A 22783-nucleotide genomic window follows, 5' to 3' on the forward strand; every position below is an offset into this window, starting at 1 on the left:
CTCACAGAGCGCAACACAAACACGTCATTTTCATTTTCACTACGTACATATGTACAAAGGCAAATGTCATTTCAAAAGCACTGCTGAAAAAGCTGTAGAAAAGAGTGACGAGAGATAGAGAGAGATAGAAAGGCATCTTGCAACAATCCATGACACGTCTGTGTGGAGCAGATGGGAAAGAGTGTCGGAGCGTGATTATATTCAGTCCCTGGGTGGTTTTGGCCTAGTCTTTAGTCCTGCTTAGTGGAACCCGTCGCAACCCTGGACACCGTCTAATAAGAGGGCATCATGTCTTTGATCACGGGTTCTCTGTTCAAATATGTCGCCCAGTAAACCAGGTTGAATGTCCCGAAGAGAACCGGGAACATGATGCGGGACATGCGGTCGATTTTACTCACGCTGTTGAAGGTTTTCTTCGCCTCGGCTGGTTTCCCGTCAGCTTTGGTCTTTCCTTGTTCGGCTATGCTTCCCTTTGCGATGGTGGGGAGCACAGTGTCCTTGGTGATGTTTGGGGCATAGTTCGCCACGGCGACGGCGTAGGCATTGTTCTTCTTGATGACTGAAGCTTTCTCCTTTTTCTGTAGGGAAAGTAAGAGTTTGTCACTTTTAAAAAGAAATTCACTTGTCAGTCCTATTTGGAGTCCTATTTGGAAAAAACTCCGATATTTTTTATACATTTTTCAGAAACTACAAACCTGGATTCAATGTAAAAAGTAAAAATAAAAATCGATTCATGTTTAAAGAAGCAATGACCTACTCATCCCTTGCCAAACTGCAAATGATGTAGAACCACAAAAAAACTACATATTAAACATATAAATGTTAAAATGTATAAATATTATGAATAAATATTAAAAATAAAACCATTTAAGTGTGACAAAGCAGAAATAAAATACAGATATTCTGCAATTAAACAAAACTTACAGAAGTCAAATTAAATTGCTATTTATAGCCAATTTTACTTCTGTAAAAAGACAAATTTGTGAAATAGAATATCCAAAACAAACAAACAAACAAACAAAAAAACAATAAAACTACATTAAATATGATTGCTAAAACAATGATTAATATCTATGTACTGTATGCTCTTGGTTAACATTCTCTAATAGTCTGTATGGCTTAAGTGATTAAAAGAATAGGATTGGCTGCCATTCACACTGACAGATTTCAATCTGAACAGGACAATCCCAGTCTCAAATATGAATGCCAATCCCAAACACTGTGGGAATGCAGTCTATGTGTGTTATACATCATCCGTTTGCCAGAGAAAACCACACAAGTTGCAAAACACGAGTGGTATTATGATAAGGAGTTGATGGGACAACTGGAGGTGTCGAGCATGAGCAGACTCATGATGAAGAACGGGAGGAAGATTCATGATTCAATAAGTTATTGTCATAACAGCAGTGGGAAAATTCAGCTGTGCCTGCGCCACTCACACACAGAAATATAACAAGATCCCACACAAAACAAACAGTCATTAATAATAACTTTCTCTCTCCATTAACATGTGCGTACACACACCCACACACCCACACATAAAAAGAGACACATGCAATTTACACAGATAAGCCTGGGAAATATAGGTTTATATATATAAAACTATCCTTTTACATACAGTATATTTTTTTTATATATATTTACATTTACATTTAATCATTTAGGTTTTATTTTTACTTTAGTAAACTATAATAAGCCTGACACACACCACTATCATACATAACATTTTTCATGACCATATACACACACACACACACACACACACACACACACACACACACACACATGTATATATATATCATTAAAGTTCTGTCATGAAACTCTAATTGGTGCAGGCCGATAGGTTCTAACTCAATCTGACATAGGTTTCTTTTCTTATTAGCAGCCAATGATCTGCTACTCAATATTCAAATACTTGGCTAGTATTGGTTGTGCAAGTGACAGCACATCTCAGAAACCCTCCACCTTCCCCAGCTCCACCTGTATAGATTTGCTAAGGGGGAATTTCATGTATGTTATATATGGAGGTTATTTCACATATGTTAGATGTGCAGCAGCAGTATTTCTTACATGCTCACAGCAGCATGTCTATGGTTGTATTGGCAGTAGCAAGTCTTGGCACTTGCTCTGTCGCAGCAGCAGCGTAGCAGATCTATTCAGCCAAGACCAAAACACATTAACATTGCCATGTATATTCCCATGCTTAACTCTCAAAGAATTGTCATGACAAAAATACTCCCCCCAAGCATCCTGTTTCACATGGAAAAAAGTCATATCATGTGCAGGTGTTTTGATGGCGAATGCGCTGAGCGTTCAGTATGTTTCTCCAGCTGTGTTTCTTCAAAATGCCACAGACAGCACTCCACCTCCCCCCTCATCCCAAGAGCAGAACCTCTCCCTGACGCGCTGATGAATGCGCTGTGGTAATTAAAGAGACTGACAGGAACTAGTAATGCATCAGGCTAAATGCAGGATGGTTACTAAGAGAGGGATGTTTGATATACACTGTCGGCTCAAACTCCACTGAAATTCTGCACTTAAACAATACATGATCACTGCAAATGAGTCTGACAGCTTGCTGCTCCGTAGACATCACTTGCATACCTTAGTTCAAATCAATGAAGATCTCCTAAAGGTTCTGGTTGGGCTGAGATTCAGATTAGAGTGCAATACAAAGTTTGATAGCATTGAAAACCATGTCTTGTTTAGCTGTGCATGTAAAAATGAACACTGACAACGTGAGCATATTGTCAAACAGCCTTCAGTTAAATGAAATTACACTTTAAAATCCCACAGAGCCCATTTCATGCTTAAATAATTTATTTATATGTTGTTTTAGAAAATTTATGTGGCAGATTCTGAGTAAACAAGTCAGACACTATGTGTATGTGTGAAGTGTGTTTTCTGTGCCTCTCGGAAATTAATCTAACAAAATCTATCAAGAAAATAAGCCAAAAATCAAAGTAAAAAAGGTTTTGTTTAATATATATATAATAAAATGTATGTTTATGTATATCAATAAATACATAAGTAAATACACGCATACATGTATTAAGCATATTTTTGGCTATTTAAGATATTTTTGTACAGTGATATCTTTTGGGATTACAGTAATGAGATTTGTTTGCATTGCAATGAGTATAGGGCTTCATTTTATTTTAATTAAACATTTTGGAGTGAAAACATGACTTTATCTTAAAAGTTTATAAAATGATTACTGTAGTGGCACCAAATCTATTAGACAGATGAAATCTATTTTAGGTGCATCAGACACCAAAAACTTGGACTAAGAAACCAAGAAATGAACATGTACTCTCTGTGATTGTGACGGAGGAAGACAGTGACGAAATCTGCATAAACATGACAGTTCTACAGGTTGTCATTTCTGATTGGCTGACTGACCTTTAGTGGGAAAAATGTGATTTGTGGAGATTTGAAGGCTCATGAATAAGCAATGATCTAGTGCTACAGAGTCTGTCTAGGGGAAGGAAGAGACCCTATGAAACCGATATTAATCAATCCCAGATAATGAGAATAAGACTCCAGATTTGATTCTGTGGATGTGAGGACAGATGGAAAAGAAGTCTGTCAGAAAAACAGGGTGATGGTAAATTTCAGGGTTGACCTCACTGAATTGCAATAATTCTTTGCAGAGTACTAAAATCTCAATAGTCATTAAAATCATTTGACTGGAAAATAGCACATAATGCAGTTTTGCTTGGGCTTAATTTTAAGTGACTGTGCTGTCATAAATCTTGTCTGCAAATAAATGTCCAATGCTGGTCTTGGATCATCTTTCTCTCATTATTGGTTTATAAATGAGTTTAAAAAAATCTTTAAGGTTAAGTATTAAACTTTGGAGCATAACTTTTCCCATACAGTTGGTATTTTGAACATGAATTTCAAACATGACATTTCACACCATATCTGCATCATGAACCATATCTAGACCATGAAATCATTTTTGACCTCAGCAGTAAGCAACCATCTAGTAACCACCCTAGAACACCCCAGCGACATCTAGAACATGTTAGTAACACATAGAACATGCTAACAACCCCAAATTAATGCCTAGAACTCATCAGTAACCCCATAGCAACACAAAGAAGATGTTAACAACAACACTGTAACACCTAGAACTCATTAATAACCCCATAGCAACACCTAGGATATGTTAACAACAACATTGTAACACCTAGAACTCATTAGCAACACCATAGCAACACCTAGAACATGTTAGAAACCACATAGCAATGCCCTAGCAATGCCTAGAACTTGTTACAACCCATTGCAACACCTGAAACAAATTAGCAACCACACTGCAATACCCTAGCAACACTTAGAAGTTGTTAGAACCCCCATAGCAACACCTAGAACATGTTAATAAACCCATGGTAACGCCTGAACTCATTAGCAAACCCATGGCAACAGATAGAACATGTTAACAACTCTATAGTAACACCTAAAACTAATTAGCTCTCCTTTAGCAACACCTAGAACATTTTATAAACCACATAGCAATGCATAAAGCAACACCTAGAACCCCCACAGCAACACCTAGAACACATTAGCAACCACATAGCAATGCCTTAGAAACACCTAAAACTCAGTAACAACCTATAACAAAGCCTAGAACATGTGAGCAACCACATGCAATTGCACAGGCAATCACTACAATTTCTTTATAAACCATAAAAATGACATTTTCTTCTGTAATCAATCAGTCCAGAATGTCTGCATGAATAATCACTAATGAATCTGTACTAATTAGATTTAGACAAACCCTCAGTGTTATCTGAGTCTCTGTAGTTTCCCCTGGCTCAAATGAGCAGGATATGAGTGAAGTCTGCAGTGCTCCATGATAAGATCATAATGGACTAATCTATGGTTATTTCATCCGGACCTGCAGCAGAAGTACAAAGAGCTACATGTATCATAGACGGTATCAGAATGGCTTTACAGTCAGGATATCAGTGAAGTGTCTTATAGCTGCTGTTCAGCATATAAAATCAACACCTATCTATTTTAAAAAAGGCAAACCATAATGAGACACCCACATTTTTTTTTCTAAGGTTCCCTAAACAGTGGGAGGAACATAATGGAAATGCAATAAAGCATAAAATGTAAAAATAAATTAATTTACAATATGCATAAGCATTAATTTAGGTATCAACTTTGTCTCTGATGTTTCTCGTAAAATAAACGATTGTCAAAAAGTTGAATTTGACAAGAAATGTTTCATATAAAAATTCATATCAATATCTCAGATGTGAGATTATTTTTTATTAATACATTTATAATTATGGCCTGTTTTTCAGGAGGAACATCTGAGAACCACGCAATTAAGTCTCTGTTTAACACTGTAAAGTCTGACATATATTAAATAATTGTTAGAAGAAATCAAAAACCTTATTTTTTAAATTTACACCATTTTTGAATCTTTTGAGAAAATCTTTAAAAAAGTGTGTTTTTTGGAGTATTATATTTGATGCATCAGTCTTTTATGACTCATATACAGTAGAATGATATATGAGAATATGGAGCTCATATGAAGAGGAAAAAAAAATCTCAGTTTTTTTCAGAGGCCCAAACTGAGCAAAAATAACCAATTTGTATTTGGCCAAATAGTAAGATGAAATTCTAATAGCTTGTAACATAAATCATTGCGATCCTAATAACAGTATTGCTGACTAGTTAAATAAAATGATATAAACATCAGTTGCCACTCTATATCTCCCAATAATATGACAAAACATATAATGCAATGCAATACAACAATGATTGAAAGATAACAAAATAAACATTCCTCAAATGCCTGATGATCATATTTGTTAATCACATTTGAAAATGATTCTTCTAAAGAATGATGTCTGGATAATCAAATACACCTAAGTTGCTTCAGTCCAATAAGTGTTCATCTTGAAATATTACTAACAATATAAAATGTATTGTTATGTTTACTTTACAAAAATCAGTCAAGATTTCACAGCAAAAAGACACATGAACCACAACCTGAAAGTAGGTGTATTTATAATTACAGTATACTTAAAGGTCTTTTACTTCCTAAAAAAAAGCTATCAATATCAAGAAGACAACAGAAGGCATGCAATAGATATTGTAGGCTTTATAGGGATAATCACGTTGCTGTCCAGGAGACAAATAAATGAGGTATTCAGGTGTTCTACTAGACAAGCCAAATTCACATCAACCTGAAGTGCTCTTAAATTCCCATCAGTCACTTAATTTTTTCAGAGATGTCACATCACTCAAAACTTTACCGCACTGTCACCACGTCAATCAATCTGTTCCAAACGCCACCCCACCTGAACAACACAAAGCATGCTGGGACATGATTAATGATAATTACCTTGTCATTGACCACGCTCTTGCCATCCCAAGCCCAGCCACGTTTGGTGAAGTAGTTGACTGTGGCGAACTCAATCAGGGCGGAGAAGACAAAGGCGTAACACACGGCAATGAACCAGTCCATGGCTGTGGCGTAGGCGACTTTCGGTAGGGAGTTACGGGCGCTGATACTCAAAGTGGTCATTGTCAGTACAGTGGTCACACCTGAGAGGAATACAAACAATGACAACACAATGCAAATTATGATGATAAACTAATGCAGAGCTCTATTCAACTCAGAATGTCAGAATTACTTGAAATTGGAATTTCTACTTAAACTTGTAGAAATCTTGCATCACATGAACGCAACTGCACTTGATTCCACCACTGCATGAAAAATAAAACCTGTTTAGCAAACGTTTGCAGAAACAGTTGTGTAAAACATGGTTTTGACAATCACACACACAAAAACAAATGTGTAGTAAAAAGAGTTATAAAGAGTAAAACATCATTAAACAACTGAATGAATGAATGAATGAATAAAAGTAAAAGCAAGTAATTAAGTATATAAATAAATAGATTTTTTTCCAACTTGTGGACTTTTTTTAAAAAGTCAAAATTGTTCCCAAAAACATTTTACATCTGCCACTGGTTGTAAAATGCAAATAAATAAATAAAACAGTAAATAAATTAATAAAACAATAAATTAATGAAAAAAAAGAATAAAATGATAGAGAAATTGATAAATATATAAAACAATAAATAAAGCAATAAAACAATAAGTAAAAAAAAATGAATGAATGAATGAATTTTTCAGACTTTTTCAAACTAGTCAAAACTGTTGATAAAAAATGAATGAATGAAAAAAAAATATATATAAATACCCCCACCCCCAAATCAAACTTGTTGAATTTTTCAAAACAGGTCAAAACTGTTCCCAAAAACATTCTACCTCTGCTATTGGTTGGAAAATACAAATAAACAATAAATGAATAAAACAATAAATAAAACAAACTAATTTAATTAATTGCACACAACAGATCTTTATACGTCTTTAAGGAGCAACCAACCCAATCTCATGGCAATTCGTACATATTTTACAAGGTGGCTAATTCGTTCAAATTCGTATGACCTGATTCATATAGGAATTTGTACGAAGGACCACCCCTAAACCTACCCATCACAGAAATCGTACAAAAACATACGAGTGAGGTCATACAAATACGTATGAATTTGCCACCTCGTAAAAATACGTACAAACTGGTCATGAGCCCCAGGAGAAAGTGTTTTAACATCACAAAAATTACATCAACTTCAATGACTTTGAAAGACTGAACACCTCTTAAGCTTGAGTCTGTAAGGACCCTGCTGTTATATCTTCAGTGCACCACATTTATTTCCAGTCTTGGGGCTTCAAATCATTCAAAAACATGACAACCCTTTGGCCTCTAAACGCCTGAATTCTTTTCCATTTCTGTCCCTTTCTAAGATCTGTGCTGTGTTTACTGAAATGGAAGTATTCTTAGAAAGTGCCTTGTGAATTACAAGGAAGGCCTCTGTTTTTGAGGGGAATAATACAAGAAGATGACAGCCTTGTTCAGTCATGGGTCCGGGGAGACAATAACCTTAATGAGAATCCTCCAGCATTTTCACGCTCTCAGATGAGACTCTGTGGCATCGTAAAGGGATTCTGGAGAGGAACCTGTGCGTTCCTGACTCCTGCCTGATCCAGGTCGCAATGACAGATAGGCCTGACAGACGGCAAGCTTGGGGACTCCGATCGCGACCATACTCGTAAACAAATGCCTCCAATTAATTTCCATCGCCGTCAAACTCTCCAGTATTCAATCCCAGGTGGGATGAACATGACAGCAGTTTGAAACGGGCTGACTACCAGAGAAGAGCAGATAGGGAGTGTAGGGTGGATCACCTTCCCCTAGCCATATTGCAGATATCCATCCAATGACAAAGCAGTCAATGCATCAGTCAGAAATATGCTGCAGTGAAATGCGAAAGAGATCAATATAATCTCACACAGCAGATACATTTCAGCTGACCATCTTAAATGTGTTTACAAATCGTAGGAAGTGCATTAGCTCAATCTGCAAATATCATAGAGAACACATTTACACAGGAAATGGAGAGAAATTTACCCATCAGTCATTGTGAACCATCTCATTAGCCCCACGTCTTAAAATATGGCTAAAGTAAATGGTTACTAGGCAAGTAAAACACATCATTTATGTCATTATAATCTTATTAAAACAATATTCAAGATTAAATTTGAAAGTAAAAAGACACAAACTAATTCACAACTAATTGGTCAATTAACCAAATATTTTATATATTTAACATTACAACAGCCATTAATCAATAAAATGTAGGTTTTAAACAAATAAAACACTTATGATTATAATTTAAATTAAAATAAAATAATATTTTTTTTACAGTAAAAATACACACATTAGCCAAATCATTGTTTTAAACCTCACATCAGACATTAATCACCAAATCTAGGGAAATAAATAAATAATATTCAAGTGTGCCAGTTTAAAGTGCAACAGTTATGTGATTATAACTGTAATAATAATAAAAAAAACAGTAAAATTTGACTGAAAAACACCTGCTGTAAATTAATCTGAATATTTTTTTATATTAAATGACATCTGTCATTAATTGTAGTGAAATAAATAAATAAATAAATAAAAGTATAGTAGAATATACTGTAATTTATTGAATATGGAGTCTATTATACAGGTGTACTGGGAGCAGTGAAGACTGTGCAGGAACCCTGATTGCCTGGGTAACAGGTGATTTGCTTGCTGAAGTGTTCAAATCTTTAATCATCTCATTCGTAGAGATGCTGTTATACTCTAGACTGCAGGATGGAGAAGTATCAGTTTTGGCATGGAGAGAAATGTAATGGAACACACTTCAGCACTTTAGGGAGATGAAAGAAACACACTCCAAACTGCCTGAAACGACTTCAAATGCCTCTGTTGGCACTTTTAAAAAAGGCAAAATACCATCTGAAAAAAAATAAACATCATCCTAAATTTAGGTTATAAAATGGCATGGTGACCAGCAGATTGGCTAAATTCTGTGTAATTATTTTTCAGTTTCCATCAAGTATCATTATTGACTGAGCTGCAAATAAACCCAGCTGAACCTGTAAAAAAAACCATAATGGCGAGACCAGCTGCTTTCTTTTTCACCAGAAAGTTAAAGAAACAGTTTACCTAAAAATTAAAATGTACTCACCCATCCAAAATGTAAATCAGTTTGTTTCTTCATCAGACAAAACAATGTTATAGATAGAAGCAACAATTTGAAGTTAAAAACTTCTTATTTGTTTATCACAAACATGCAGCTTTTCACTTCACAAGGCGTTAATTGATGGGCTGGACTGGTGTGGATTACTTGTGGATTATTGTGATGTTTTTATCAGCTGTTTGGACGCGATTGCTGATTCTGATGAAAAAACAAATTCATTTACATCTCGCATGGCTTGATGGTGAACAGATTTTCATTTTTAGGTAAACTATTCCTATTAATTATGCTTTCATTTCCTAAAAGCCTTTGCCACATTTTCACGCAAAAAATTAACATTCTTCTCTCATTATCTCACACACGTTGCTCCAAACACGCATGACTTTCTTTCTTCTATGAAGCACAAAAGACGATATTAGGCGGAATGGCTGCTTATTTCCATTCAACAAAAGTAAATGCATATAAACGTGCTGTCAATCTCCAAAAAGAACAAACAGTTACTACTGAATTAGTCCACATGACTCACGTCTTTTAAAGTCATATAGCTTTATTTAGCATTTATTCAAACCTGTCACAATGCGATTGATCACGACATGAAAAACCAAGGCATTTGGCATCACTGTCGTCAAACCTGGTGCCATGTGTTTTTTTTAGACACCATGTTTGAAATGAATGTGTTTGAAGATTTGAGAGTTGTCGCTGATGGCAAGATTTTCCGCAAACGGCTTCGTAATTTTGGTGTGCTCCTTTTATGAAGCTATTGCATCACATCACAGGACTAGAGAATGTAACGCATGAGTCATACAGATGGATTTTATGGTGCTTTTTTGTTATTTTCGGAGCTCGAAAGCCCCAGTCCCCATTATAAAGAGCACTCTGGGCATTCCATCTATATACAGTAACTGTTTTTGTAAAGGAAACAACATGCAACAACATGCGGGTGAGCAAATCAACAGAATTTTCATTTTCACCTGGAGTAATCCTTTAATACTTTACAAATGCAACAAACTAAAAAACACATGGCCGCGCTGCATGTGTACATACAAGCGTCATAATAAAGTATACATTAGATAACGCTCCAGAGCTATTTAGCCTGGAGCAAGATTTCAATTATGTAGCTCTCGACTGCCTTCATGCTTATCTGAGCTCCATTTTAATGATATTCTCTCTATTTCAACTTTAATATCTCAACACCTCGTAAAACTCGAAAAAGCAATCTACGACATGGTAAAAATGTCATAGAGGTTTTTTTACAAATTCATCTGATGCTTTATAATTAATACACTGACTTTTCAGGGTTATTATTTGGCAAGGCAAGATCTCTTTTGGGAGCACTAACTTTGCACACATTTGCCTGATGGCAGGTTGTTTAAAAGGCTCGTATAATAGACGGATAGTGTGAAAAAGATAAGAAACAGAAAGAGTGACTGGGACAGCTGAAGAACTGCCAGAAGACTCTAGGGACAGAGAGAGAAACCTACGACAGAGAATAAAGACACAGGCAAAAAGAGGGAGACAGGCGGTAGGCCAGAAAGACATCTGAACCTATGCCAAGAGAGCTCATCTTCTCAACGTTACCTGCCTAGCAACACAGAGCTCAGGGAATCTCCACAGTAACCGAATTGTTCCGTACCTGAGCTCCATAAATCCTTACAGAAATGCTCAGAAAGGACCGGCATCCCCGCTAAAGTCTCTAATCTAGGGCAGAGGACCCTGGACCCAGGGGCTTCCAGGGCTCCTTGTGCATTTTATGGCTTGAGGGTCACCTCTTCAGCTACAATAGTGTTTCTCAGTACTGATCCTGAAGCATGGCAACATTGTGGATGTTTTCAATACCTAAAATAACCAATTTAGGTCAACGAGACTCTATTAGTGAACTAGAATCAGGTGTACTGCTATATTGGAAAACATGCTCCAGTTTTTCTTCCACCAAAAAGTCATGCTTTGTATATCAGGACTATTTTCCATGGTCTTTTGGGAGAAATAAATAGCTTGTTTATCCTACTCTATATGTAGATATCCCCCACCATTGGCTAGCTTTTTGTTTATAAAGGCAGGCCAGATTGCTGAAAACAGATGTTGATAGATAAATGTACATGTGGGGAAAAACAAACTTATTAAAGTTTCCCCATGCATTAGTACACTCTTGTAAATAAAAGTTTCTATGATGCCATAGAAGAACCATTTTTGGATCTCCAAAGAACCTTTTACTAAACAGTTCTTAAAGGGGTCATGAACTGAGAAATCAAAATTCCCTTGATCTTTTGATATACAGAAGATCACACATGACAAGTTAATCCAGGTCTGAAGGGTTACTAGGAAGCTACAGACAGGTGAGTTTTTATTAGGGTTGGAGCTTAACTCTGCAGGACTGCAGCTCTCCAGGACCAGAGTTCTTCAACCCTGTTCTACTCTATGATGTAATAGTGTGGATAAACTCCGCCTCCACAGAAGAAGATCAACACTTGCTTCTACATCACTGCCTGTTTAGCGCCACCCACCGATTTGTGTACGTAGTGGAAATAATGGGAGAGGCAAACGCAGGTCTACACAGAAACCAAATGATAAACATTATTTGATGAACTTTATTTTTAATGAAGTTTCAGATCAGAGAACAGTACAAAATAAAAAATCCAAAGGCAGTTCATGACCCTTTTAAAATAAATTTTTCTTAGTATGAAGAACATTTTGATTACCCAAAGAACCTTTTTCCACTATAAATAACCTTTTGTGTAATGGAAAGGTTCTTTATTGGCATCTACGTTTTCACGAAGAACATTTTACATTCATGGAACTTTTCCATTCCATAAAAAGTCTTTATAGTGGTGACATGTTCTTCAGATTTTTTAAAAGTTCTTCACAGTAAGAAAAATGGTTCTTTTAAAAACGTTTTACTGAAAGGTCCTCCAGGGAACCAAAAATGTGTTTCCCCCTTTTTACTTATTTAACCTGTAAAAGGGCCAGATAACATCTGGTAATCAAAGACTGGGATTCACAAAAATCTTTGTTTATTATAATTATATTCCAGAAAAGTAAAAGTATATTTTTTGCATGTTTTACTTTCTACAGATAGTGAAAACATCTCTTAAGTTTTCCCCTTAGAAATTAATGGGTAACTATGGTAACTGGATTTTTCTATACCATACATTTTTATTCAGTTAATTCTCAGTTAATTTCTTCAGTGAGATAAATTATATATAGACACACACTACATACAGCATATATATCTATTGTTAGAATTGTAAATCTAGACTCAATCTCAGCCATGTCAATTTTAATTTACAGTGTGACCTTAGTCCTCCATTAATCTGTCACACTAAATTAATTTATGCAGATTTTCTGCATCAGTTTGGCTGGAGGCCAATAGCGCATCATAAAATCCTGCAGAAGTCACAAAATCAGTTTGGCAACAGTGACAACCAATATATTCAAAACTCAACATGTAACATGATAAACACACTCAAGATGATGGTTTCTGGTTATTACAGTTCCATTTATGGTATCAAAACACCTAACATTGGAATTTCAAGCCAAAATACACATAAAAATAGGCTTTTTTCACTTCTTTGAAGTAGCTTCCAAAGTATGAAATTTTCCAAAACCCCAGATCAATCTGAAATTTATGATTAAGTTTGAGATTAAACTCACCAAAAACAGTCCGGGCTGGAACAGACTCTCGGTTCAGCCAGAAGGACACCTGGGACAGGATGACGGTCATGATGCATGGCAGGTACGTCTGAATCACAAAATAACCGATCTTCCTCTTCAGGTGGAAGTGGGCTGTCATCACAGTGTACTCACCTGTGAGGACAAAAGAGAGTTATGGGAAACCGTCCAAAATAAGACTAAAAATCGGCTTTAAGTAAATAAGACCAACTAGCAAGTAACTTTTGAGTTCACAACATAATAAATGGTTTAAATCGGAATATTAACTAACAATAATGTGTAGGTAATGTGAGCAATTCAAGTCATGCATACAAGAGGTTTACTTATAAAGCTTAGTGACTGTCACATGACTTCTGATTTAAATCACAATTTGACATTGACTGTGACATTGACTGTGATTTAAATACTTGTAAACCTGGGGTTTGGAAAGATACACACTTTAGTAGCTACACCAAGAATGGTGAAGAATTCTAAAAAAAATATGAGAATCAAAGTTTTGATGAATCGTGATACATTGACTGCAAAATATGATTAATTTCCTGCAAATACACAATGGAAAAACAGCTAAATAATTATTTTGTCGGGTCAACAAATGATATAATATTAATGGAATAATGCCAAATACAGTTCCATGATCAGTAAGAAATATTTATGTCTGATGAATTTCCCCAATTCACCAGCCATCAGAAAGTGCTGACAAAAATCTAATTTTGGATCCTGATGGGAAATCATAAGTAAAGAGTGTGCAAAATGGGACCAGGTGAAGAAGCGGCACTCTGTAAATAGAACATCAAAGAGCAGGATTATGAAACGCATATTGCGACCGAGGATATTCCGAAAGAGCTGATGTCACAAAGCAGGGGAGGGAAAGATAAATGTAATTATAAGCCGGGAGCTCTTTGAGGGATGCCACAATTACACCTCATCTCACGAAGCCCTGGATGAAAAGATCAGGTCAGTTTTTTTACCAAGCAAAATGGCATAAAGAGAGAAAATCTCCTCAACATCATCATGAGGTTTTTAACCTCATTATCACAGAGCAATATCCCAACTGCTCAAAGAGACACAGAAACGTGGCAAGCCGCCTGGAAATAGAGAATCTCTACCGGCGAGCAGCCCACAAAACAGAAAGAGAGGGGGACAGCATAACCAAAAGATGGAGGAAGACATTGGTTGCCCATGGCAACGGAAGAGAGAAATCTATCTGACGCCTTTGGATCTTGGTGGAGGACGCCATGCTGGTGCCATTTGGCAAAGGGGGGGATCTCCTCATCTTTTCTGCAGAGGAAGCACAGACGGATTTTAGCCAGCTCTAATCCTGTAAAACCCACTCTTCTACTCTTCCTTTTCTTGTTCAACTGCACACAGCACCCTCTCTGAGTTTGTTTCCTTCTTTCACAAGCACCGGTTAGCTCAGCACGAAACCGTGTTAGGGAAAATAAGCACAGATGAGTCTGAGCCACATCTGATTTAATTTAATTAACAGCAGTCCACAAGAGAAACGGCATGATGAAATGTAAATGTGCACAGAGAGAGACACAGAAGGTGAGAGTTCAGGCCTGTATATGTGTAAGAGAATGTGCCTCTACAGAGTAAAAAGCTGCGTTTTTTTAGAGACTGTGGAGAAAGAAATAGATCTCTTTCCAAACCTAGTGTGCTGCCTACTTTGGCAGGATTTTAAAGCATCATACGCTCACTCTTGACATGAAGACTGGTCCAAATGGTAGGCACAAAACTTCTTGGATACCTCAAAAAACAAACAAACAACAACAACAAAAAAAAACCTAAAGCAAAACCAAAAATCATGCCCAAACATCAAAAAGCAATAAAAACAAAAACAAAAAAAATAAAAAAAAAAAAAAAAATATAATAAAATAAAAATAACTAAAAAAAAAAAAAAAAAAAAAAAAAATAAAATAAAATAAAATAAAATAAAAAAGTCACCATGGCAATTAACTGAAATAATTTAAACAACTAAAATGACTAAATGGAAATAAAAACTAAAACTGAACTAAAACTATACTGAAATAAAAATAAATAACACCTAAATAGAAATGTTTAAAAAAACAGTAATACAAATGACTAATTAAACTACATAAATGAAAATAAAATTAAATGAAACAAACAAAACTGAAAATATAAAAATAAAAGCTAATTAAAAAAATAAATAAAATAATAATAGGATTTTGCCTTTGTAGGCAGCATTCAGTGAGGAAGCTCATTAGGTTTTGTAACTAAACTGTGTTAGTGTGTGTCCGAGCCGCAGTCTGTGCACCGTGAAGATGTTAATTAAAGCGTGAAGATGATGATCAGTCACAGGAGGTCACAGGAGATGCTGTGATTCCAGAACACACACTGGCTCCGTTCCAAACCCCAGTGAGCTGCTCTGCTGTCTACTATTTACATAAGCAGATGCTTTACAAGACAGCATCATAATCAAAATCAAACCCCATGAGTGGATGAAATAAATTGCTTTACAAATACACTCCATTAATGCTTACTTAAAAGTTACAGTTCCTTTAATGGCATTGATGCTTCCATGAAGAACCTTTATTATTCATGAAAGTGGATATTTGAAAGTGGAAAGTGGAAAAAGTTGGGAGCGTGCATGATACCTAAAAATGTTGTCTAGATAGACAGCTCCCTAGGGTTTGGAAGGGAGCTAATATATTACAGCAACTCTACGCTCGACACAAAGATTCTCATTAAGAAGCCCGACCTTACCCTGACCTGAAGACCAACACAGTAATAACAGGAGAAAGACGATCATTTTTTTTTACACATCATTTAATGAAGACAAAGAAACGGCCCTCTGAGACACGACTATATGGAGTCTGTTTGAAAAGGTGAGTGACGGAGCAATAAAAAAAGCTCTTGAAAACTGTCGTCAAATAAAATTTTCTCAACAGTATTCAATTAATTATACTGAAAAAAAAAACAATTTTCTTACTCAATATTTAATATTTTTTCCTTGTGTTCTATCTATAAATTCTATCTGTCAGTGGGGAAAGAAACATAATCTTGTTCAATTTACAAACAAAATTAAAAGTCATTTTTAATACAACAAAAAGTTCAATTTTCATACCACATTGATAGCTATTTTTTTTACCACTTTAAAACAAGGTCTCATTAAAGTTATTAAATTCACATTAACTAAGAATGAGCAATACATTTATTTCAAAATGTATTATCAATCTACACTGTAAAAAATAAGTGTCATTTTAACTGTAAAATTTTGTAAAAAACGCTACAAAAAAAAAAGTGTTAATAGGTTAACAGTAAGTTCCTGTACTATATACAGGGAAAAACTGTAAAAGATCTAACCAGACATTTCATGTAATTTTACAGTAAAATGCTGTTAATTTTACAGTTTTTAGAAATAAAAAAAGAAACAAATCAATGTATAATTTACAGTCAAAAACTGTAAACTGATATTCCCAGAATTCCCTGTGTGACGCTCCACATTTGAAAGTATTTTGTTTAAATAATCATGTTTTTTTAATAGTTTTTTGTTATCAGTTGTACATTTGGGCTTTATGTTTACATCTTCTGCTGTTTAAAGAAAGTTTATTGAATTGTTTAAGTATCGTGTGTCACCATGATGGTGTTTTGTGTTTGCATGAATGACTTTGTGCACCTTCTATATATTATTATATAAACTTGAACTTCGAGTCGTCATGTGGCTTTCTCTTTTACCACCTGCATTATTATGGTGGTTGTCAGTATGTTAAAGGTACAAAACAGATTTTAATAGCAGTGTCGCGTTGTTGAATTTACTGGTTTACATTCAAATTTTCTTGTTTTGTAAATAAACAGTTTTATACTGTAAAATTTACAGTTTTTGGCCGTAATTGTGTTTACAGTTTTTCTGTATTTTTTTACAAAAGTATTCTGGCAACCATTGTTAGTTCATGTTAGCTCAGATCAATTAAAAAAAATCAAAAATAAAAAAATAAATAAATATTAATAAAAGTACAACTATTCATTGTTAGTTCATGTTAGCTCAGATCCATTAAATAATATTAAAAGGCACAATATGTATTAGTATGCATTAATAAATAAATAAATAAACTTGATAAAACATATACAATAAATTTTTAACATAACATTTTTAACATCTTACATAACAAGGCTACTGCATTTAAATAATCTTAATATATTAGTAAATGCTAAAATTAACATTACCCAAGATTAATAAAGAAGTATTCTTCATTGTTAGTTAATATTAAATAATGCAGTTAACTGATATTAATAAATTTAACCTTATCATTTTTTTTTCTTGTTTCAAGCATAGACTCACTTAATTTAGATATTTTTTAATATCTAAATCAAAACATAATTTATACTTGCTTCTCAAGTAAATGTATCTTGATTTAAGAATGTTTAGATATTTACAAGACAAAAATACTAAATAAGAATTTTTTTTGCAGTGTGAAAAAAGCGAATTATTGTGTTTCAGATTCTATTTCCATCACTAAAAAACTATTTCAGATTCTATTTCCATCACTAAAAGAAGATAAATTGTGGCTGGTCACTTTTATATATTTATCAGACAATCTCTTCATATCTAAGTGGGTGTTTTTTGGGCCATAATAAGCTGCTATGTACACTAGACTTTATGCTGAGAGTCAGAAGTCTGTTCCTTCACATACAAACACAAAAGCATTGCAAACGATGACAGATCTACACAACTAATTACCGCTAGCAAGCGTGTGTCGCTCTCTCCTACTGCAACCATGTTGCTGATCATCATGGTGATGCTGCCTGAAATCCAGATGTCTCATCTTCTAAGCACGATGTCACTGACAGTATGCCAACATCATTTGATCTTTCCCCTTCTCTCTCTCTCTGTCTCTCGTTTTCCATCTTTACGCAGGGGAAGCCAATACACTTTGATGAAACCATCGCCATCAAGCATGTTCGCCAGTAATGATCTCACAAAAACACACAGATCTCAGCTTGTGAACATCATGATAAACAGAAAAGAGATGAACAAAAAGAGAGGGGCGATTCTGTGATTAAAGCAGTAGTTCACCAAAACATAAACAAAAGAATGTGTCATAAACTCACCCTCATGTTGTTCCAAATGTCTGTGGTGCTTTCTTGTCATTTTGTACATTCAATAACATTTTACCATTAAGGTTTCAAAAGACATTAGGGTGAGTGAATAATAACAGATTTATCATTTTTGGGTGAACTGGACATTTAACAATTGTTTTGTGCAAGTTAATTTCATGAAAAGATCTAGGACATACATAACTTAACATATAACATAACATAACATAACATAACATAACATAACATAACATAACATAACATAACAGATCATAACAGAACATAACATAACATAACATAAAACCATAACATAACATCACATAACAACATAATATAACACAACACATAACACAACATATAACAGCATAACAACATAACACATAACATAACATAACAACATAATATAACACAACACATAACACAACATATAACAGCATAACAACATAACACATAACATAACATAACATAACATAACATAACATACATAACACATAGCACATAGCACATAGCACATAGCAAACACATAACATAACATAACACATAACACATAACAAAAAACAAAACAAAAAAATAACATAACATAACATATAACATATAACATGTAACATAACTAACATAACAACATAAATATAAACACAAACACATAACACATACATATAACAGCATAAACAACATAACACATAACATAAATAACATACATAACATAACATAACAAAAAAAATAAAAAAAAAACAAAAAAAAAAACAACAAAACAACAAAAACACAACATAACATAACATAACATAACACAAAACATAAAAAAAAAAAACATAACATAACACCCCCCAACAAAACAAAAAATAACATAACATAACCATTTTATAAATTAAGAAAACTAAGACTAATTTAAAGAACCATTAAAGGGTTAGTTTACCCAAAAATGTACATTCGGTCATCATGATTGTTCAAACCCAACTTTCTGTGGAATAGAAAATTGATATATTTTTATTAAGTCATTGGGATTAAATGTTTAGACCCCACTCTTCTTTCTTTCTTTCTTTCTTTCTTTCTTTCTTTCTTTCTTTCTTTCTTTCTTTCTTTCTTTCTTTCTTTCTTTTGTATTCCTCATTATTCACAATGGAACATCCCATTAGATTCTCATTAATGTAACACTGCTGATTTTCATGAAAATAATGTCATAAAATCTTAATGGTCCTAAAAATAGGCTTAATGTTCTTTAAGCAAAATATTATTTCAAATATTTCCTTTCCTGATTTTTGGGATGAAATATGACCTATAAAATAGATTCACTCATTGATATACAAATGTGTATTCGTTGTTATCTTAAAGCCAAGACAAGCCTGAATAACACATGGGCATCACGAACCCTGACATCATGTTTAAGTGCCCACCTGACATTGGGCCTTTCGACTGCACTTGGTTTTTTCCGAAACACACCCCTTCATTGCATCATTAATCAATGCGAACACATGCGCGCACACACACACACAAACACACATACACATACTGGAGTGGTTTTACTCTAAGTGGTTTCCCAGCCTGTGGCCTCAAGGAAGAAAGGTATTAAAAAATCCTTCAGATATTACAAACACTCAAGTGTGCAAAATGTAGTGCACACTCAAGTGTGGCAGATGACCCAATTTCCTTCACACTAGACGGCATGTTCACCCTGTTGTAATGAATGATTAATCTCACATCACATGATGGGGACTTACAAGAGCCTCGGGAGAAAAGCCCCAAAGGCTCATGCATGTGTGTTTTAATGCACACATTTGTGTGAGCATGTCGCCGGTACCGGTTTGAGTACATCCGCTTGCTATGGATGATGTAAACGGAGCTTAACAAATGGGTCTGAGCAGAAGACACCAATCCCGCAGGACACAACAAGCAAAGCCATTGCTCGGCAGGGGAATACTGTCTTAGGAAATGAAATGGAAACTGTTTTCACACAGTGCGGCCACACAACTGTGTTCAAACACCTTATAAAAGTGATTTTTTGCATTCTATGGCACCTTTAAACCATATTAGTTTAAAATTCTGGTACTATATACGGTTTTCTGAGCACACACATCCGAAGCACATGCATAGAAAGCAGTTGTGACATGACATCGTCACACTAAGGTCTTTAATTTGCTATTGCACATAAACTGTCAAATATACAAAATTTTATGTTAAAAAAACACGAGTTGTGAAAACAGTTGGTTATGTCTGTGAAGGTAAACAGCTGGGAAAGAAACTGCATGTTTATATTAGATCTGTGTGGCAGCACTATAATATACAGTAAATAAATCTTGTCTCCTGAGGCTGGGACTTAAAATAGTGTTCAACGGAACACTAAAAAGTCACATTTTCATGATATGTATAAATCGAAAACTAGAAAGTAGAAAAAAATTGAAAAACAGTTATTTACATTGTTTTTACTGTTTTACTGTGCATCAAATAAATGCAGACTTGGTGAGCATAAGGGACTTATTCCAAAAGCATTAAAAAATTTAACTTTTGAAGAGTAGTGTATATTAGTTATATATCTGCCATTAGTTACTCTGTTCTCTAGTTATCAGTATCCATATTTTAATAATCCCATACATGTTTATCATTACTGCTGAGCAAGAAAAAAATCCAGAATGTCTTTAATTTCTTATAAACTGAGAATATGCCATCCATTTGTAAAGATAATGTTTTAAACATGACATGAGGTGTGTCTTTTGGGTGTTGTTGTTGTACAGTCCCTGTACTCAACTGAAGTGGAATATGTTGTACGTGCTCTGGCCTTGATCTCACCCCACGTTGAGGATATGTTCGCTTTACTGAGCTACCAAATGCCAACACGCAAGAAATGTCACTGCAAACCAAAGATGTGCATGAGAGAGAGAGAAAGACGGGAACAGACAGACAAAACCACTTGAATCTACACCAAAGATCTTTTTAAACCACACCAGAGACAGCATAAAAGCACACAGCAGATTTGGCAGAACAGAACGAATGTGTGCTTGATAAACTATGACAGAAAGAAGGACAAATCTGCCGTGACATCAGACAATCCTTCAATATCATCCTTGTGTATTTATCTAACGTGTCTGTTCAGTCTCTGAGGCTTTCAGAGATTTTGTTTGAGGACAAACTTAACCAAAAATGTAACTTCTGTCATCTTTTACTTACTGTCATGTTGTTTCAAATACATGTGATTGACTTTGGAAGCATCCTTGAAGAATCTTTTGCTTGTTTTCTATATAATGAAACCATATCCATCAATCTGTAAGAATCTAGACTCACCAGTGCTGGATCTGATGGTTTCGTTGCCCACGGTTTGTCCCAGCAGGTCATACTGGTTTAATCTAGAGCTTTCCTCTTCTACCACCACAGAATTGGATGCGTTCTTTGTCCAGGTGTACGTCACTTCTGTTGTTGTGTAAGCATCTGTAGGAATGATTTAAGTGGGGGCCACAATTAAAACTTTGCAGATGATTGTTTGAAAGTTTAAATCAATCATTACAAGCAAGACACTCCATGCTGTTACTCACAGCTGCCAAATTTGAGAGGACAGGAGTGGAAGTCCATGGGGAAATCTTCGAGATGCATCGGACACTCAGCGTGCACTGTCAACCTGTGATTTACATTTACAAACACAGCAAAAGCAGACATGTTATGCCATTACTAGCATGAGTGGGTGGTTCTATATAGCTTAGAAATAAATAGAAATTAATTATTCAGCAAGGACACATTAAATTGATCAAAAGTGACAGTAAATACATTTAAACAGTTAGAGAAGACTTATATTTCAAATAAATGCTGTGCGTTTGAACTTTTCATTCATCAAAGAAACCTTGAGCACAACTGTGGATTGCAGTAAAGCATATTACCCAGCATAATGGACTGGAGCAATGACACTGAAGACTGGAGTAATGATGCTGAATGAAACAAAATGGTTACTTCAAAGAGTAATAATATATTTTTATATATATAATTTTTTAAAATGTGCAGTTTTATCACACAGCACAATGCCACAGATGTCGCAAGTTTTGAGGGAGCGTGAAGTTGGCATGCTGACTGCAGGAATGTCCAACAGAGCTGTTGCCCGTGAACTGAATGTTCATTTCTCTACCATAAGCCGTCTCCAAAGGCGTTTCAGAGAATTTGCCAGTACATCTAACTGGCCTCACAACCACAGACCATGTGTAACCACACCAGCCCAGGACCCCACCATCAAGCATCTTCACCTCCAAGATCGTCTGAGACCAGCCACCCGGACAGCTGCTGCAACAATCGCTTTGCATAACCAAAGAATTTCTGCACAAATTGTCAGAAACCGTCTCAGAGAAGCTCATCTGCATGTTTGTCATCCTCATTGGGGTCTCAACCTGACTGCAGTTCGTCGTCGTAACCGACTTGAGTGGGCAAATGCCTACATTCGATGGCGTCTGGCACTTTGGAGAGGTGTTCTCTTCAC

The 22783-nt window shown here is 35.2% G+C and overlaps 1 protein-coding gene across 5 annotated transcripts in view; it reads right to left on the reverse strand.

Moving 5' to 3' along the window:
• Positions 1-269: 269 nt before the first annotated feature.
• LOC109112056 (gamma-aminobutyric acid receptor subunit alpha-2-like) overlaps positions 270-22783 on the reverse strand; it is a 56409-nt gene continuing 33895 nt past the window's right edge. For 4 of the 5 annotated variants that reach the window (XM_042737989.1, XM_042737987.1, XM_042737988.1 and 1 more), the window contains exons 6-10: positions 21858-21940; positions 21610-21753; positions 13264-13416; positions 6368-6570; positions 270-578 (exon numbers count right to left, since the gene is read on the reverse strand). In XM_042737989.1, the coding sequence (XP_042593923.1) occupies positions 273-578; positions 6368-6570; positions 13264-13416; positions 21610-21753; positions 21858-21940 (889 nt within the window). In that variant the 3' untranslated portion in view covers positions 270-272. The remainder of the gene's footprint in view (positions 579-6367; positions 6571-13263; positions 13417-21609; positions 21754-21857; positions 21941-22783) is intronic. The other variant, XM_042737991.1, reaches the window with a different exon arrangement.

This window comes from Cyprinus carpio, chromosome B14 (assembly GCF_018340385.1).
Source record: "Cyprinus carpio isolate SPL01 chromosome B14, ASM1834038v1, whole genome shotgun sequence".
NCBI lineage: Eukaryota > Metazoa > Chordata > Actinopteri > Cypriniformes > Cyprinidae > Cyprinus > Cyprinus carpio.